General features: G+C 47.1%; 1 protein-coding gene across 1 annotated transcript in view; it reads left to right on the top strand.

Moving 5' to 3' along the window:
- Positions 1-20,171, top strand: part of LOC109922857 (tenascin-like) — a 64,588-nt gene that overhangs the window by 25,234 nt on the left and 19,183 nt on the right. Inside the window, exons 8-12 of the mRNA XM_048616676.1 lie at positions 15,636-15,758; positions 16,135-16,278; positions 18,669-18,788; positions 18,972-19,115; positions 19,583-19,713. Of these exons, the coding sequence (XP_048472633.1) occupies positions 15,636-15,758; positions 16,135-16,278; positions 18,669-18,788; positions 18,972-19,115; positions 19,583-19,713 (662 nt within the window). The remainder of the gene's footprint in view (positions 1-15,635; positions 15,759-16,134; positions 16,279-18,668; positions 18,789-18,971; positions 19,116-19,582; positions 19,714-20,171) is intronic.

Raw genomic sequence — 20,171 nt, 5'->3', positions numbered from 1 at the left:
AGCTACTGCTGAACATCAGCGGAAAATATTTTCCTCATTTCGACTGGCTACCACTATGGGAAAATATTTTCATTGGCCATCCCTCATTTGATGCATTGAAAGGCTTTTACCACGTTTCTCTCTTCTGTCTTCCTTTTCAGGCCTCAGTATATTTTATCGGTAGCAATGGCGATGTTGTCTCTCTGGGCTGGTGACTGCAGTGAAACAAGTAACTCCAGTCAATGGGGGAGGGACCGGTCAGTGAGCAGGTCCGTCGGGTATTTCGGTAAACGCCCAACACAAAGATACAAGCGATGGTGCCCAGTTATCACATCAGGGCAGCATTGAGGTTTCCGAATCTGGTCTTGTCTCTTTGTTCAGGGATGTACAGGTTTCTGACATATTTATAACATTGACCTGTAATTGTGAGCTGTGTATAAATATCCTCCTATGATTCATCTTTGTGAATCATCTACATCCCCAATGACTTTACCTAAACACCTTCTGCTGTGAAACCTCTGTGACACATCATATTTGGTCATCCTTTCTACATTGGCCTATTGCGCTCAGAGCAATGATCAAAATCTCCCTTTGGTCACTTGAGTGATGATGTGTCTGTGACACGTTCTGAGAGTAGGAGCGGTTTCCTTCCTGACCTTTCTATCAATCCTTTAGGGACCAGGCTTCAGGAAGGGACTTTGAGAGGCTGCAGAGGAGATTGATGAGAATTGTCCCAGGAAAGAGGAACGTTAATGATGATGAGAGTCTGGAGAAGTTCAGGTTGTCCACATTCGAACAGTGAAAGCTCAGGAGAGATTTGAACTTTGTCCTGCAATCCTCACGGATTTTGACAATCAACAGTCTCACATCAACATGGAATGCATGTCTTCAGTTCCCAACTGAACTGAGTCAATCTCTGAAGTGAAATGATATGTTGGGAAGTCAGCAATAGATGGGGGAGAGGGTCTATACGAATTGGTGTTACACAGAGTTGGCACAGCCACAGTATGTCAATTCTAACCAATCTCTGTGACTCAAAACTGTTTTGAATCAAAGAGTTCACGAATCTGATGGCAGAGATTTGAAATAATCGATAACATAGATGCTCCTTGAGGAAACAATTTTCTCTGATGGCAATGAAGTTATGATGGGGTTTATTAAACACAGTGGCAGTCCCAAATTCCGTGATGCTCCTTTTCCATCTGGCTCTAGGCGGACTGGACACAGGGCCGTGCTGAGCTCGCACAGGATGATTAAGGCTGTGCAAATCAATGTTTCCTGTCACTCTCTCAGAGTTTACCTGGTTCACTGATAGAAAGGTTACAGAGATATCTCTCTTTACTGCTTTAAGACCCTTCTTCAATTCTGTCTCTTTCGTCAATCTTGTCATCACCTGTCCTGAAATCTCTTGATATGACTCTGTGTCAAATGCCATCTGAAAAGCCTCAGATGGCTGTTTTATTGCTCCAATGGTGCTCGATTAATGCAAGGTTTTGTTGTTCTCACAATCTGCTTTGGCTGATGGTGAGGTGCCATTAAACCTTGCATTTCTTGGAGCACCATTGACTTTTGAAGCATCTTCAATGGGCTCAGTGCCCTTTCAATGCTAGAGTGAGTTCTGTGATGGGGGAGAGAGAGGGGGGAGAATCTCAGAACGGTTATGGAGCATTCCTGTCTCTTCTTTGTCTCCTCACTGGGATTGGTGTTTTTTTCTTGCCCAGAATCACTCGATCATTCCCCTCGGCTGTGAGCCAGGGCCTGATTCACGATCATTGACTTTATTTTGAATTGTCAGGAGTGGATGGTGTCAGGGTATTTTTGTCGGATTTGTCAGCCAAGGACTCAGCTCGTTTTCAGAGCTGCTCACAGACTAGTCACAGTCATCGTATCATGTTGGACCGTGCGTCTCTTTTCTGTCCCTGTGGTGAACTAGGGCCTATTGACACCACACCTCTGCTCTTTTAGTACCACAACGTATGACTGGGATCGACTGTGGGGCGTGTCCTCTACCGAATGGAAGAGGTGTCATATCAAACAGACTTACCCCATTAGGGACCAGTTCATTGATAGCAGACCAGTGCAGCTCTCCCCTTTCCCGCTGTCAGTTCCAGTCATTGGTGAGGGAGTTTAAAGTGGAATCTGAGTCCTGCATTTCATTGCACAAATTGATCTTTATTCGAATCTCCTTTGCTGCCCATGTGGGAGAGGCCAAAGAACCATCCCAATCTGGGTTCCACGTGGGTCCCAGTTGTCCTTGTATTGACAGATCAGATCGGAAGTCAGTGACACTCGACTTTTGTGAATAAAGTACAGGGTATTTGTACATACCGCGTTACAGTGGTTATGTACCCAGCGTAGGGTAGGGACACTACCACTGTGCCACAGGAGCCCTCTGGATTTTGTTTTGCTATGGGATTTTCTGCCTTAGTTTATGGAGGTGGATTGCATCCTGAAGGCGGATTGTGTCCTGAAGATTTGATCAAAGTGATCACACTGATCAAAGGGTTTAATTGGATCGATGTGGAGATAGGCCGACATCTGGTTGGAGGAGTAGGGAGCCTATGGGGGAGTAAGTGAAGATTAGATCCCAGCTGTTCGGAGTGGGTGCTGGGGATCAGTTGGAGATTTCGAGACTGAAGTGGAACACGGTTTATTGTGTAAGAGTAGCAAAGGGAATGTAAAGTAGGGAAATGGATCAGTTCAGTCAGCAAATCAGCCATGATCTGATCAAACAAGCTAACGTAAGGTGCTGGCTCCTCCTGTCCCTTGGCCTGTTCTAAGGCCACTTACAGCTTCCTCCTTTTTATTCAGTCTCCCTCTTGAGGTTCTGGGCTTCCACCACTGGTACCACAAGGGATTGCAAGCCTCCGAGTCATCCTTGCTACCACGTAACATCTTGCCTCTTTTTCCTGTCCTAGCCTCTGCAGTTAAAGACACATTGAAGCCAAGTAAACTTGGCGAGCTTTCTGTCTCTCATATCACGACTCAGTCCTTCAAACTCTCCTGGACAGCGAGCAAAGGCTTTGATTCCTTTCTGATACAGTACAGTGCTGCAGAGCCCCGGGGAGTGTACAACCTAACTGTGACTGGGGACCAAAGGTCAACCTTCATCAAAGGCCTGAGGCCTACCACCATCTACACTGTCCGACTCTATGGGGTCGCTAAGGGCCAGCGCACAAAGCCACTGACCAGTCAAGTGACCACCGCAGGTATTTTTTCAACAATTAATGTAAGGAATGTATTCATGTTTGCTGTTTTACTCTTAACTCTTATCTGTGCAGATTATCCCAACTTTCTCCCTGCTTTTCAACACAACTGTTTCCACGAAACTGATAGATTGGGTTTTGACATAAGCTTCAGATGTGCTACCTGCAGCCTGAGATCTTTCAGGTGATAATTGCACACAGCTCAGCATGTACTATGTCGCCCTGGTGACAAACTTATCCTTGTTTATTGCTCTGTTTTACTGATATTGGTGTTTCTCAGCCATTGGTTTATGAGGGGCTGCCTGTTTCCTATGGGCCTGGATCCCATTTCCCGTGATATTTATCCAGCGGGAGCTTCCGCTGTCCATTTTTGTCTGGAATGTTGCACACGGATACAGTCAGACAGGTACATGTCACTCTGTTCGCACTCAGCCGTCTCCCACTCTCTCATTCCACACTTTCCTTGTGTTTTCTCTCTCTGCCTCCATCACACTCCCCACCTCCCACGCAGACACAGACACACACACAAATACTTCCGTACACATACATGGGTACACGCACCTCCGTACATAGATACTCGTGCACACAGATGCACACACACACATGCGTACACGCAGATGTGTGTGCATGCACACACACACATAGATGCACACGTGCGCACACACACATGGGTATGCACACTCACTCACATAATTACCAGCGTTTATCAACAGTTGATTGGCCATGGATGACCTCTGACCTTGGAGAGATTTACCCATCAGGTCCCTCGAGGCTGCCTTGTGTTCCTCCTACATCCTAATGTTTACTCCGGTGTAGTTATCGATAACCCTCCCAGCTGAATCTGCTCCCGATTCTAAATCCCATCCCATCCTGCTCAGCATTACCCCCATTCCCCCTCTGGGTGCTGGTTAAGTGGCAGCTTGATTTTAAAATTCTTACTCTTCTCTTCAAATCACTTTGTGACTTTGGTCCCTCCCTACCTCTAGAATCTGCTCTGGTTCCATAAAGGTCCGAGAAAACCGTGCTCCTCTCATTCACAGGTTTCCTTGATTTTAATCCTCCGCTGTTGGCAGCCACACCAACGGGGAGGTGATGGCCTAGTGGTATTATCGCTGGACAGTTGCCCTCTGGGCAATTAGGGATGGGCAATATATGCTGCCTAGCCAGCGACACCCTCATCCCATTAATGAATAAAAAACGTGGGCCCTCAGCTCTCAAAAGTCCCGCATTGAATCTCTCCTCCTATAAGTTATTCCTTACGATCAAACTCTTTGACTGTCTTTGGTCATGTGCCTTCTGCCCTGGTTCAGTGTGAAGTGTTTTGGGACATTTTACCGCTTCAAGTGTGCCGTATAAATGCGATTTGATATTGTTGCAGCTTCCACAGGATCGGTTGTCATGGAGCCTAGTGAGAGGAAGGAGCTGGCCAGCCTTTCTGCTTTGGCACTGACACCTCACTCGGTCAGACTGTCCTGGACGACCCACAGAGACTATGACTCCTACGTCGTGCAGTACAGAGCCCAGGGGTCAGAGCTGGTGCAGAAACAGTCTCTGAGTGGCCACAATCAATCACACGTCATCACAGGTCTCAGGCCTACCACCAAGTACACCTTCTACCTCTACGGAGTTTCGAGTGGTCGTCACACAACGCCCCTGTCCACTACCGTCACTACTGCAGGTACACAGGCCGCAGCAGCATGGGAAATATTTCCTCAGCAATTCCTCATTGGAAAAGGCAAATATTTCCTTCTGAGAAAGCAGTGAGACCTGCTCAGGAATACAGTAGCAACTCTCGGGGTATCAAGGCATAGGTGTCTGGCCAGCTCCTGTGGTTTTCTGTCTCTGTTTTTCGGACATAGGCCACAGGTTTCAGAGCCACTGGGCTCTGAGGCCTGGAAACAGCAGGAACATTCCCCTCAGACCAGCACTGAGTTCCAGAAAGCTTACATGGGAAATCTGTTCCTCCATGCTCTGCACATTAACCTCTCGATGGATGTTTGTTTACAGGATTGTCACTTTCTCTCTATCATATGGTTATATTCTTTATATAAGTGCATAATCCTGCCCACAATCAAAGAATGAATCCATGTCATTCCTCATCATCTCTACAATCCTCATTCCTCATCATTTCTTCAATCCTCATTACTTGCCATTTCTTCAATCCCCATTCCTTGCCATCTCTTCAATTCCCATTACTTGCCATTTCTTCAATCCTCATTTCTTGCCATCTCTCAATCCTCATTCCTTGCCATCTCTTCAATCCCCATTCCTTGCCATCTCTTCAATCCCCATCCCTTGTCATCTCTTCAATCCTCATTTCTTGCCATCTCTCAATCCTCATTCCTTGCCATCTCTTCAATCCTCATTCCTTGCCATCTCTTCAATTCCCGTTCCTTGCCATCTCTTCAATTCCCATCCTTTGCCATCTCTTCAATTCCCATTCCTTGCCATCTCTTCAATCCACAATCTGTGAGGTTCCCTCCATACCTTTTCAGTTCAGAAGAATTTCTAATAGCATTTTGTCTTTTTATTTCTCTCGAGACTGATATTCTTCATGTCACATCATTTCACTGTTGTCTCACTGAACCATTTTTTTTCTCTTTCTCTCCATTTTTGCTCCTTCTCCAGTAAATACTTCCCAGTGCCATTCTGCCTGTGTTCCTGACGTTCTGACCTCCACTTAACAAACTAGGATTCTTTCCATCTGGGACTATTCATAAATATGCCCTTGAAAATCATTTAAGGACCACTGCCCCTCCGTACTGCCATTTGAAAATTGCTTGCATGTTTAGAATCACTGCAGGAAGCTGGCTGTGTATTCTCTGTCCATCAGGTTAGGTTAGCTATCCGGTTATAACCTTATCTCCTTGCTGGCTTGTAGGTGGGGGCTAGGAATCTTCCCCGGAGACGAAATCTTTGTCTGTTGCTTCCATGTTGCCGAGTCTATGTGACAACTGAGCTTCCAGTTTTGGATCTTCCAATAATGCACAGGGTTCCTGGCATCTCTGAATGCAAAAAGAGCAGCCCATTTGGCCCCTCAAGTCTGTACCAGTCTCCGAGAGAGCTCTCCCCCACTCCCGACCAGCACGACGTTTCCCTACGTCCCTGCACATTTCTCCCTTTCAACTATACATCCAAAACCCTGTTTGAAAATTCCCAATGAATCTACTCCCATCAGCCTTTCACACAGGGCATTCCAGTTCAGTACAAAAACCTTACGTGAAATCGTCATTACCCATCATGCCCTGGTCTTTACCCATGAGCTCTCACAGACTGAGGATTTCAGTCAAGGGTTTCCTTCTGAGAAGACAAATGGTGGCTCTCCGATGGAAGTGATCAGAATGGTGAGGGTCTGGGCTGAGAGGATGAGGACAAATTGTTTCCATTGGTGGAAGGATTAAGATCCAGGCGACACAGACTTAAGGTAATCGGCAAAGGAAGCAGTGACATGAGGAAAGATGTTTGTTTTTGTTGTTAGTTTGTGGCATGTGAGTGTCGCTGGCTCAGTCACAATCTTATTGCCCCTGTCTTCCTAGTAACCCTAGAAAAATGGCAGCTTCTTGAAGCGCTGCAGTCCTTTGTGCTGTAGATAGACCCCACTGCGCTGTCAGGAGGGGAGTTCTCCTGCAGCGAGTGGCTCAAATCCTGACAGTGTGATGGAATCAAAGTTTTGAAATGAAATCGGATCATTACCTGAAGAGATCAGGCCTAGAGGAGAAAGGTGGGGGAGTGGGGATTAGGAGAGTTGCTCTTGCAGAGACACAACACAGACTTGATGGGCCAGTTGGCCTGCTTTTGGGCTGTGACCATTCTGTGGTTCTGTTGGTCGTTGATGACACATCATTCCAACCGGTAACAGTTTTCATCCCATTTTTCTCCTTAGGCTCCACGGACGAAGTTAGTCCAACAGCGAGGGCCCCGCTCCCACCCGGTGTACCTCACATCACAGCAGACTCTCTGCAGCTCGCCTGGATGGTGGGCCGAGTGTATGAATACTTTCTGATCCAGTACCGAGCCCATGGCTCCCAGAGTTTGAGCAATCTGACCGTGGCTGGAGATCAGAGGTCATTCTTCATCACAGGCCTCAAGCCTAGCACCAAATACACCATCTATCTCTACGGGGTCTTTCAAAGCCAAGTCACAAAACTGATGGCCTTTGTGGCTTCCACCACAGGTACCTTGTGATCAAACTAGAGGCAAAACTACTGTGCACACTGGGAATTATCACCGCCCCCCCGCCCCCATCCCACTTCCCCCAGCAATTTCTCCGATTCAATTCGATTTCCCATCCCTGTCCACAGCAAAGTGAGCCCGTCACTATGGTAACCACCACTTCTGTTTTCGAATGAGCTTTGGAAAATTCTCAGCGCTGGTGACATTGTGTGTGTTTTTGGGGGTGGAGTTGGGGGTTGAGATGCAGAGCTAAAGGATTGAGGAGGTTCACGTGAAATGTCAGCCAGTTGGGCTGATGGCTTGTTTTCCAAGTTGTTGGTTAATCCCATTGAGAGGAACAGGGATGGGTTCTGGTTCGAAACGGATTGTTCCCCAACATTGCACAAAGCATCCTCAGTCTCCCGTCCTAATCTCAAAGTTGAGTTTAAAGTAGCAGCAATTCATGAAAATGAATCCTTAACTCTCCCAGCTAACTGTCAGACTCTCATGTCTCAGACAGTGCACCCCCTGAAGTGTGAATAACCTGTGTCTCAGACTCTTGCACTTTACTGATTGCTCTCTGCACTGCTGAAGTGCCCTGATGTCACTGTGCACTGGTATTAAACTGGAAACATTTAACAATACTCTGTTCTCTATCGTACTCCGGGCTCTGCCTCAGAGGCTGTGTGTCTCTGCTCCTACGGGGACTCCTGCAGAACGCAGGCTGACATTTACAAGGAGTGCCACACTGTCAGAGGCGCTGTCTTTAAAGTAAGACATTAAACCGAGTCCATGTCAGCTCCCTCAGCAGAAGGGAAAAGATCCCAGCACCGCTGTGTCAAGAAGTCCTCCCTTCTGTCCTTGGCTAATACTTTCTCCTTCACCAACATCAGTAAAAGTCTGATAATCTGGGAACTGCTGTTTTTTTTTGGAGCTTCCCATGTGTGAATCCATTTCCTCCCTCTGTAACACTGCAGACGTACTTTATTGGCTTTGAAATGTTCGGAAGTGGTGCAGAGCATTGTGGGTCTGCATGTTCTTCTTTATTTTTCCCAGGCAGGCACTCTTTGGAATGTCGTCATGTGATATTTTACACACCCTCTCTCTCTGTCTCCTGCTTCTAGTGAAGGAAGGTGTAAGGCCCAGTCAGGTGAAGGCCCTGGGCAGCCTCTCCGTCTCTAACATCACAGCTGACTCTTTGGAGCTCTCCTGGTCGACACCGTGGGCCTTTGACTCCTATGTCATTCAGTACAGAGCCCAGGGCTCCGAGGACGTGAGGAAGCTCCGGGTGTCTGGTAAACGTCGATCGTACGTCCTTGTAGGCCTCAAGCCTACCACCAAGTACACCATCTACATTTATGGAGTGTACAGGGGCCGTCACACCAGCCCGCTATCAATCGTCGTGATGACTACAGGTAGTGACACCACCCAGCAAAACTTCTTGCAGGCCGGGAAATATTTTTATTGCTCCTCTTTGCACAAAGCGGACAAATATTTCCCGACTTGGAGAGCTTCCCTGCCAACAGGGTAACCTTGGCCTCCTTTGCCAAACCGCCACAAATGGCGAGTTTCATTTTGACCAACTTTCTTCCGAAGTTGGTGCAAACTTTGAAACTCACATCCTTCTTTCTCTGGTTTTTCTTTAGTTTGTGCGCTGCCTCTTTCTCTCCTCTCCAAATTATATATTTGTATCCTCTATGTAAATATATCGTTCTGTCCTCATTCAAGGAATGATTTCTTTCCATCCCTTTTGATCTTTCAGTTCTATTTCTTGACCTTTCTGCCACTGCTGTTTCCCTATGGTTGTTGTCTTCACTCTCTGAAATGTGTTAACAAGCCGCATTGGAAATGTGCAAATGAGGGTCCCCACATCCAACAGAATGTAACATTTCTCGGTGGCAACTCAACACTGACCCCTCCAGGGCAGTCAGAGAGAGGCAACAAATGTTGACCTAAGACCGACATTCAGAAATAAATGTTAAACTCCTTTCTAATTCAATTCTCATTCCTTGCCATCTTTTCAATTCCCATTACTCGCCATCTCTTCAATCCCCATTCCTTATCATCTCTTCAATCCTCATTCCTTGCCATCTCTCTAGTCCTCATCCTGTGACCATCTGCAAGATTTCCTGATCACTCCCTGCTGAGGAAGGTATGTGAAGCAGTTTATGAACGTCCTGTGTTCCTGGGTCAAATTCCGGGGCTGATGTTGGTTATTTGTGCCAGCTCAGACTCCTGTTCCTCCCTTGCTGGATGTATCACTCCCTACTTTCCTCTTCTGTCGGTGAAAACTATGAACGGTTCACTCATTGGCTCAGTACTCGGTGCCCTGTATCCTGCCATCCCACTGGCACAACTGGAACATTGTTCTGCCATCTCCCTTGAAATTGAAACTCTTCTGTAAAACTACCAAAGACGTACTGCTTCCTGTCTGGCTGTTTATTCATGGTCTCTCTCTCTCTCTCTCTCTCTGGTGCCAGAGCAGCACCACTCATTATATTGTGAATTTCCAGTGGTCTTGTTGCTGCTTCTGTGAGTTTAGCCGACTACCATAATATACAGTGTATGCAGCACTGTGGTTTATTACCATAATATACAGTGTATATAGCTTTGTGGTTCTCTAATATATCCAGTGTATACAGCTCTATGGTTCATTACCATAACATGCGGTGTATATAGCCCTGTGGTTCTCTAACATTTACAGTGTATACAACCATATGGCTCACTGCCATAATATACAGTTAATGCAACTGTGTGGTTCTCTACCATAATATACAGTGTATACAGCTCTTTGGTTCTCTACCACAATATACAGTGTATACAGCAACCTGGTTGTCTACCGTAACATACAGTGTGTATAGCTCTGTGGTTGTCTATCACAATATACAATGTATATATTCAGCGATTCTCTAACATAATATACGGTGTATACAGCTCTGTGGTTCTCTACCACAATGTACAGTGTATATAAAACTGTGTTTTATAACATAATATAAAGTGTATATAGCTCTGTGGTTTTATATCATAATATACACTATATATAGCTCTGTGAATCTGTACCATAATATACAGTGTGCATAGCTCTGTAGATTTATATCATAACATAGAGTATATAGAGCTCCATGGACTTGTGCCATAATCTACAGTGTATATATCTCTGTGGATTTATATATACGTTATGTATATAGCTCTGTGGATTTGTTAAACATACGGTATGTATATATCTATGGATCTGATACATAACATACAATACTTGTAGCTGTTTCGACTTATACTGGAACATACAGTCAAAATAAACCAAAAAAAAGCTTAGTTAATTTTAAACCCCTTCACAAAAAAGATTAATACACATATGCCACTAGTTTAATATCCAAACTCTTAAAAAATAATATTGGTGTCTATAAATTATATACTTTTTGTCACAATATAACTCAGTGAATCTGTACCAAATGTAGTGCTTATAGGTTTGTGGAGTTATCTTAATCTGTGGTATAAATAATTCTGACTGTGTGCCATTGTCTATATGTGAGATATACCATAATCTATATGATAAATGCATCTTATTGATCTACAGTGGTCCAGACCCCCTGTACCAGAAGCTGTGGTTTCTTTACTTCTGCTGGCAGTGTCTCTTCCCCAGTGAACCAGTCGGATATCCCTGCACCTGAATTCCAAATCCCAGCTCCCAATCCATGGAAACACACACCGGTCAGGTCTTTATCCCACAGGATCTCAGAGCCAGCTGAGAAATACAGAGCAGCAGCTTCTGCAAATGCCTAGGCTTAGATGTGGTGTCTTCTCTTCGACCTGTTTGTTGTGAAATCCATCCATCTTCCTGTTGGAACTGTGGATACTGAAACCAACCTTAAAGAGTAAAGTTTGGGTACGGTTTAGCCCCACTAGTTTACAGCGAAGGGGCTTTTATCCAGAGTACAGTCTTTAAATTGCGATTTTATTTCTCTGTGCTTTCTCTCCAGTTTCCGTAGATACCAATGGTGTAAAGCCCAGCAGGCTGAGTAAACTGATCCGCCTTTCAGGGAACAATGTCACGCAGGATTCCCTCCAAATCTTTTGGGCAGCCGAAAGTGGCTTTGATTCCTTTCTGATCCAGTACGGAGTGGAAGGATCTGAGGAGGTGCAGAACTTCACAGTGCCTGCTCATCAACATTCGTCCTTCATTGAAGGCCTGAGGCCTGGTACCAAGTACCTGATTTCTCTCTCTGGGCTCTCCGGCAGCAGACGGACTAGGCCACTAACCACTGTAATAACCACTGCAGGTATTCCTCACTAACCGGTCCCCTCAGCAAAACTATTTCAACCACTGAACTGGAAGTTTTCCCATTCTGTACGTTATTGTCTCCTGTAACCTGCAATGCATCATGGGAAGCGGCCATCTTGGAACAATCCCCACTTTCATTGTCCATTTGTCAAGTGTGTGTTCATGTGGCGTGTGCTGGGAAGGTTCGTTTTTTTTTGTAAATTCCCTTGAATTGGTTGTACACCTGACAGTTAAGGGTTGTTCTGCTTGGAGCAGAAAAAGATGTGGGGAGATTTACCAAACTGCAAGGGGTTTTGGTCAAGCAAATGAGGAGAAACTGCTTCCTGTGGCTGGAGTAACAGTAATGGAAGTCAGACATTTCAGATTACTGAACAAAGATTGGGAGATGGGGAAGCTTTTTTATTCACAGAACAGGTTGTTGTGATCTACACTGGCTGAAGGTTTGATGGAATCAGATTCATAAAAACAGTCCGGAGGGAAATCATTGTATAGTCGAAGGGGAACAAGTCACTCGGGATAAACAGCAAGGGACTAACTGGGAAGCGCTTTGAAAGACCAGGCACAGCCATGATGGTCAAATGGCCTCTCCCTGTGCCAGGTGATTCCACAATTACACGACACTAACATAAACTACTGACTGATCCCATGGTGTTCTCACCTAGAAATTGTAAGGAAGTTCTTCTCATAGTTGAACAGCAGCTGTTCCTCCAACAGTAAAGTGTTGTGTATCTCTTCCTCCTCCTTTTAGCTTCAGCAGAGAAAGAGTTGGTGAAATCCGGCACATTTGGGAGCCTTTCGTTCTCGAATATCACAGCTGACTCCTTCCTCCTCTCGTGGTCAGCTGACACCGTCTTTGACTCCTTCCTGATACAGTATAAAGCTCAGGAGTCTGAACTTCTGCAGAATATCACGGTAACTGGTGATCACCGCTCGGCCCTCATCACAGGCCTAAGGCCTACGACCAACTACACCATTTACCTCTATGGGGTGTCCAATGACCAACTCTCCAAGCCATTGGTGGCTCTTATGACCATCACAGGTACTTGCGATCCAGGAATGGATCGAACGCTATTCTCGGTTTTTCCACTCCTCATGAAATATTTTCTCCCTCCATCTCTCTCTCTTTCTCTCTGCTCTCATGCAATCTCTTGAGGCTGAGAGCAAGAAAATATTTCATTTTGTTCTCAAATTGCTTCTGTCGCCAAGGAAACTGCCGCCATTTTAAGACAGGTGATAGCATGGCTGGATGCTCCAGCCTATTGGGCATTGCTGTGGTGCGATTGGGTAAATTATGCTTCAGTGTTAATAGTTCCTGCTTTATAAAGAGGTGCAAAATGAGGTAAATCCAATGAAGCTTTTCTTACTGCAAGGCTTGGTTGTGTAGATTTTTACACATGCATACACAGGTCAAAGTTTATGTTGAATATGTTTGGCTTCCCGTTTTCCGTTTTCCTCTTCTCCTCAGATTACAAGCTAGAGTTTTATCTTCAGAGAAAACATTCTTCAGTGTGAAATATAGAGGTCACTAACTGTGTGTTATTTCCAGATTCATGATTGTCTCCAATTTCGAACGGTCAAGGATAAAATAATTTTGGAAGGCATTTATTTCTTCCTCACAGTGTTCACTTCAGAAGAGAATCTCTCGTGCATTCACAGAATTCGTCATCATTCATACAATATAACCCATAGTATAGCGTGAGTTAGAAACTGAACTGAGGAGTTTCTGAAGAAGGATCTAGGCCCGAAACGTCAGCCTTCCTGTTCCTATGATGCTGCTTGGCCTGCTGTGTTCATCCAGCTCTACGCCTTGTTGTTTGAGGAGTTTCAGTAGTTTACGTGTAGAATAACAGGTAGCCAGGAATGAAATACAAGCTGGAATTTAGTTGAGGGGTTCAGGCAGGTTATATACAGAATAGCAGGTACCCTGGAGAGAGTTACACACTGGAGTCTATTCGAGGGGTTAGTGGAGTTTATGTGTAGAATAACGAATACCTGGGAGGTTGGTACAGATTAGAGTCCAATTGAGGGTTTATGTAGAGAATAACAGATGCCCAGGAGAGAGTTACAGACTGGAGTCTATTCGAGGGGTTAGTGGAGTTTATGTATAGAATAACGAATACCTGGGAGGTTGGTACAGATTAGAGTCCAATTTATGTAGAGAATAACAGATACCCAGGAGTGAGTTATTGGATGCTGGAATCCAATAGGAGGTGAGCAGAATTACTTACTCATGCATTCAGGAGTAAAAGGGTGTAGATTTGGGTTGTATTTGGTTTCTGTCACTAGACTTGGACAAGTGCAGATTTTGATGCAAGCAATCCTTTTGTGTTTTCTCTCCACAACCTTCTCCCTCCACACCACCTCTTGCACCCAGTTAACCATCCGTTTCCTCCTCTCCCTAGAGGTTCCTGTTCATACTGTTGGTGTCAGTGCCCTGGGAAGGCTGTCAGTCTCTGATATCAACACTCGCAGCCTCAAGCTCAGCTGGGCCGTGGAGGAAGGGGCCTTTGACTCTTTCTTGGTCCAATACAGAGACTCCGAGGGGCAGCTGGAGGTCGGGCAGCTGGAGGTCAAGGAGGTCACAGTGCCAGGCAACCTCCGTAGTGTCTCCATCGCCAACCTCGCCCCCAGCACCGAGTACCTCATCTCTCTCTATGGCGTATTACAGAACCGGCGAACAGAGCCCATTCCCATTGTGGCACGAACAGGTACTGACAGGCCTTGGTGTCCTCAGGGTTACACTGCCTCTGCTCTCTTTATTCATTTAGCTCTTCACTCATCACCATTTCACCCCAATTTAGGAGCTTGTTCACAGCGTTAATAATTTTACCACTGGATTTTTTTTTACAGTCCAGAGTCTGGAGAATTGCGTTCCTACCTGGGACACTCTCTCTCATCCTAGTTGGGCCTAGGCCCAGGATTTGTTTCTGTTTACAGTCAGTGTGTAACAGCACGGATGACGGGGCAGTGTTGTGGTTGACTGTTTCTTCCTGAACTCCTCTCCGTACTGGGACGCTCCGTATAGGCACACTGGGGATTGGGGCAGACCGAGAGTGCACACGCCTACCCTGTTCTGTCTGTAACACTCCCCCTCCTTCCTACCCACTGGTTCAAGGAGAAGTGCGTCCAAGATCTGAGGTTCCAATCGTCTACAGTCACGACCGCCTTCCACCTCCATCCCCTTCGTTCCACCGACCTGCCTCTGCTATCACTCCAGTATATCTCTGCTTGGAGTGGTAGGGCAGCACAAAGGGAATGATGGATAATTCATGCCAGCCCGAGGTTTGACTGGTCGAAGGTAACACTGGACGGTCAAGGTGAGGCATCAGCTTGAAAAGTCCACTGGTTTGTTACATTAAATACCTGACATGTTCCCATGAGTGTCTGATAAGGTTCAGAGTGGTCAGGGATCTTGGCTGATACATTGTTTGGAGGGGTTTGGGGGGGCATGGTGGAGGGAGGGGGAGAGGGTGGTGGGTAAAGGGAAGCGTGATGCAGGATATTGGAAGAGTCTATGCTGCCTCACCAAAGTACCTCGTCAGTGTTCAACTGCTGAACATCATTCTGCAGCCATGCCGTCCCTTCAGCCCCATGTGTCCATTGGGAATACCGGGCCCTGCAAAGCATGGTGGGTAAGCTATCACATGTCCCATGGTGCTCCTCTCCTGTCTCCATTGGAAGGATCTGTGGCACCGGGGGGCCCTTTCAGTAAAGTAAGAAACGTTTTGCCAGTTTACAAAGGCCTTTGTGAGAGGTAGACATGAAATGTGGTCTAGGATTGATTAAAATAAGGCTTGAGGTCACGGCCTCTTGGGCTTGAGGAAACATTTTCCTTTTCTTCAGACAGGGGACTGTTGAAGAGTCTGTTGCCATTTACACGGTTTGGGGAATTATTCATGCCTACACCCTTCCCCTCTGGCTCCATCTGTCATGGCTCCACTGGTCGCTGCATCAGGGGAGTGCTTGAGTGAGTCGCTCAGGGATTGTTATGTTCTCTTTTTTCTTCATTTTAATTGCAGCTCAAGAGAGTCCGAGCAGACTGAGTTTCTCCGACCTCACAGACAGCTCAGTCACTGTCCACTGGGCAGCACCGTCAGCCCCTGTCGATAACTTCAAGATCTCCTACGTCCCGAGAAAACGAGGTGAGAGGGTGGCGGGCTAGGCCAGGACTCGTGTTCGGTCACTAACTCGGTGTGGGTGTGTGTTGGTACGTGTGTACTAGCCATTCAGTCAAGGCAACTGACCCCCAACGTGTTCAGGCAACTGAACTTTAGCTCAGTGACCTTTAACCCTTGGAGGGTCAACAGAGAGTGTCACCTCCTGTGCGTGTGTCACTGACCTTTAACCTCTGGCGCAGTGCATGGTGGCAACCCTTAACCCTTTTGTGTGCCGAACCTCAGTAACATTTAACCACAACGCACTGGTGAATGTCGACTGAGCTCCCCCCCCGCCGCCGTCCCCGCCTCCCAAACACCCCCCACCCCCACCGGCCCCAATGGCAGTGCCGTGTCGTTTCAGGTGAATCGAGGAGCGTGGTGATCGATGGCACAAAGACTCGCGTCACTCTGAGGGACCTGCTCCCAGATACTCCGTATGAGGTCACCCTGGTGGCCATGCGAGGGCCCGCTGAGAGTCCGTCCATCCTGGACCGCTTCACTACCGGTGAGTGAGGTGGGAGTGGGTGGGGCCAGATGGGGGGTGGTGGGGTTCAAATGAAGAGGTGGGGGATTGCTGGGTGGAAAGTTCATGAGGCAAGGTGGGGAGAGGAGTGGGAGGACGTGGTGGGAGCGGGAATGGGGGCTGGGTGTCGCTCAGTGAGTTAGAACTCCAGCACGCACTCCCCCCAGATTCGACCGCTCCCCCTGGGGCTGAGGTACTCCTAGAGACACAGAGGTCTACAGCATGGAAACAGGCCCAACTTGCCCAGGGCTGCCCAGTTTTCACAGTGTAAACTAGTCCCTTTTGCCTGTGTTTGCTCCATATCCCTCCATGCCTGTCCCATCCATGTAACTGTCCAAATATTTCTTAGGCAATGAAATTGTACTCGCCTCCAGCACTCCCTCTGGTAGCCTGCTGCAGACACTCACCACCCTCTGTGTGAAAAAAAAATTGCCCCTCTGAACCTCTTTGTATCTCTACCTTAAACCTTGTACAGGACATTGGAGAGGCCTCTTCTGGAATATTGTACTCTTCTGGAGTTCTGGCTGCCCTGTTATAGGAAGGATATTATCCAGCTGGAGTGGGTTCAGAAGAGATTTACCAGGATGTTGCAGGGTATGGAAGGTGTGCGATATAAAGAAAGGCTGGATAGGCTGGGACTTTTTTCACTTTAGCTTGGGAGGCTGAGAGGTGACCTGATACAAGTTTATTAAACTTGTTTATTAAACAATGAGAGGTAGTTGCCTTTTCCCTAAGATGGGAAATTTCAAGACTAGGGGGCTTGAAGGTGAGAGGAGAGAGATCTTAAAAAGACATGAGAGGCAATCTTTTTTACATAGAGGGTGGTTCGCGTTTGGAATGAACTTGAGGAAGTGGTGGATGCGGGTGCAGTTACAATGTTTAAAAGACATTTGGATGGATACTAGATGGGTCTAGATCAGTTTGGGATTATGTTCGGCATCGGCTGGTTGGATTGAAGGGTCTGTTGCTCTGCTGTATGTCTCTATGACTCTCTGACTATGACCTATGTTGTCTAGTTTTAGACTCTCCAACCACAGGGAAAAGCTGTTGGCTAATCTATCTTTCCTATGCATCTCATAAACCTCCATAAGGTTACCTCTCAGTCTCCTACGCTGCAGGAAAAAAGACCCAGCCTAACCAACCTCTCTTTATAACTCAAACGTTCCAGTCCCGGTAACATCCGAGTAAATCTTTTCTGCACTCTTTCTAGTTTAATAAAATCCTTTCAATAGTAGGGTGACCAGAATTGCACAAAGTACTCGAAATGTGGCTTCACCAGTGTCTTGTACAGCTGCAACAAGGCGTTCCAACTCCTATACTCAATGCTCTGACCAATGACAGCAAGCATGTCAAAATCATCTTCACCACCCTGTCTACCTGTGATTCCACTTTCAAGGAGCTATGTACCTGTACCCCTAGATCTCTTTGTTCTATAACATTCCCCAGGGCCCTACCGTTGGCTGTGTAAGTCTTCCCCTGTTTTGAGCCACCAAAATGCAACACCTTGCATTTATCTAAATAAAACTCCGTCTGCTATTCCTCAGGCCACCGGTTCAGTTAACCAAGATCTTGTTACATTCCCTGATAACCTTCTTCACCATCCACTATACCACCAATCTCTGTATCATCTGCAAACTTACTAACCTCGCCTTGCCTCACTCTCCAGGCCGCTATCTCACTCCTACCCCGAGTAGCATTTGCTGAGCCTCACCCCCTTCCCTTTCTCCTATCCCATTCCAATTCCCCACACCCCTTCCTTCATTGCAGTCCTCCATCCACTCCCCTGGGACCACCCCCTTCTCCACCTACCCATTTGCCCAACTCCTCCCAGACCAACAACAACAACATTCCTCCACCCTGTTCCTCGCTTTCTTTGTGAATAAGGTGTCTGTAATTCCATTCCTGAAGAAGGGAGAATGACTAAAAAGAGGAAACTACAGGAGACTAAGCTCAACATTATCACAGAGAAGGTGCTTAAGCTCCGATTACAAATGGAAAAGGAGGGCATTTATGAAAATTCAAGGTAATTGGGCAGAGTCAACATGGTTTGGTGAAAATGTTTTAGAGTTCTTTGAGGAAGTAACGTGCTGCGACAGAGAGGAGCCAGTGGACACATGTACTTAGGACTGCAGACTGTATTTGATATGACACTACACCAAAGGCTGTTTCAGAAAATCAAAGCTTGTTGGTGTGGTGTGGGGCTAACATTGTACTGGCCTGAATGAGAGGAAGCAGGAATTAACCAGATCAGTGTCCACAGCCTGGGGTCAACGAGGCACTGTGCCAGTTGGACAAGGTTTCAGGCAGAGAACAGGGAACCACTTTGTCTGTGCAGCTCACAGAATCTCTGGATTCTGTTTGTGTTCATTCAGCCCCAGATGCTCCGACTGATCTGAAAGCTGTTAATGTGACCGAAGTGATGGCCCTCTTGGTTTGGAGACCCGCGATCGCTCCCATCGACCACTACACTATCACCTACGGCAGCAAAGCTGGTGAGTGGGGCAGTACAGCGGCTACGGTAATGTCCTGCACAGATATCCAAGCTCAGCACGATCCCCGCATGAGGGGAGCAAACTGTCCGTATATCCCAAACCCATACAGGAACACACACACACTGACCCACATCCCAGTTGGATCTGAATTAATTCAGTGATTATCCTTCCTGTTTGTACCAGGTCCCTCTGTCAGCCAGGACGTCCCCGGTAACTCAGCTGAACTGCAGCTGACTGATCTCAATGTGAACACTGAGTACACAGCGGATATCTACAGTGTCAGCGGAGACAGGAACAGTTCGAGAATCTCTACCAGTTTTGTCACTGGTGAGTATTTGGTGGAGTGGGCTATGGGACAGAGTGCAGACCCAGTCTGCCTCCCGTTCTCTGCTTTCTGTGCCCCTTGGGGGGTTTTCAGCTGTTCTGAGCTGGTAAGAGCCTCAGCTTTTCTCTCCCTCTCTCACACACAGACACACTCTCTCTCTCTCTCTCTTTCACTCTCTGTCTCACTTTCTCTCACTCCCTCACTCTCTCTCTCTCTGTCTCTCTCTCTTACTCATACACACACACACTCTCTTACTCTCTCACTGTCTCTCTCTCTCACTGTCTCTCTCTCTCTCTCTCTGTCACTCACTCACTCTCTCTCACTCACTCTCTCTGCCTCTCTCTCTGCCTCTCTCTGTCTGTCTGTCTCTCTCTCTCCCTCTCTTTCCCTCTCACTGTCTCCCTCTCTCTCCCTCTCTCTCCCTCCCTCTCCCTCTCATTCTCTCTCATTCTCTCTCTCGCTCTTTCAGGTTCCGATCTGCCGAAGGACCTGACGGTGAGTGACATCTCATCGAATGAAGGCCTGGTCTCCTGGAAGAGCCCAAGAGCCCCGGTGACTGGATATCTGCTGCTGTATGGGGCTGGAGAGGACCTAACTCAGGTAACACTTAGACCCAGTGCCTCCCCCTGTCTAATGCATCCCACTGTCCTGTCATAGACCCTCTCTCCCTGAAAACCCCCACACAACCTCCCCTCTCTCTGGCTTTACACTGTTCTCCTGCCAGGACCCCATCCAGATGCTTGTCTCCTCACTCTCTCGGATTCCCATCTCCCTGTCCTACCCTGTGATCCCTGATCCAGATCGGATTCCAATCCAGCAGCACCTCCCGGTTCTCACAATGTTCTTGCAGAAATCTCCATGGCTTCGCTGGTCTCTTCAGGCTCCTGCAGCTCCATAGTCCTCCTCTCGTTCTGGCTGCTTGAGCTCCCCCAGTCAGTAGCTGCCTTGGCCCTAACCTTTGGAATCCCCTCCCAACAACTCTCCATCTCTTTGCCTGTCTACACCACTGTATCTGCACCTCTCTGCCTCTCCATCTCTCTGCCTGTCCACCCCACTGT

This window comes from Rhincodon typus, chromosome 35 (assembly GCF_021869965.1).
Source record: "Rhincodon typus isolate 14 chromosome 35, sRhiTyp1.1, whole genome shotgun sequence".
Classification (NCBI taxonomy): domain Eukaryota; kingdom Metazoa; phylum Chordata; class Chondrichthyes; order Orectolobiformes; family Rhincodontidae; genus Rhincodon; species Rhincodon typus.
Note: the sequence above shows the minus strand (reverse complement) of the source record. Positions and strands in the feature narration are given on the sequence as shown.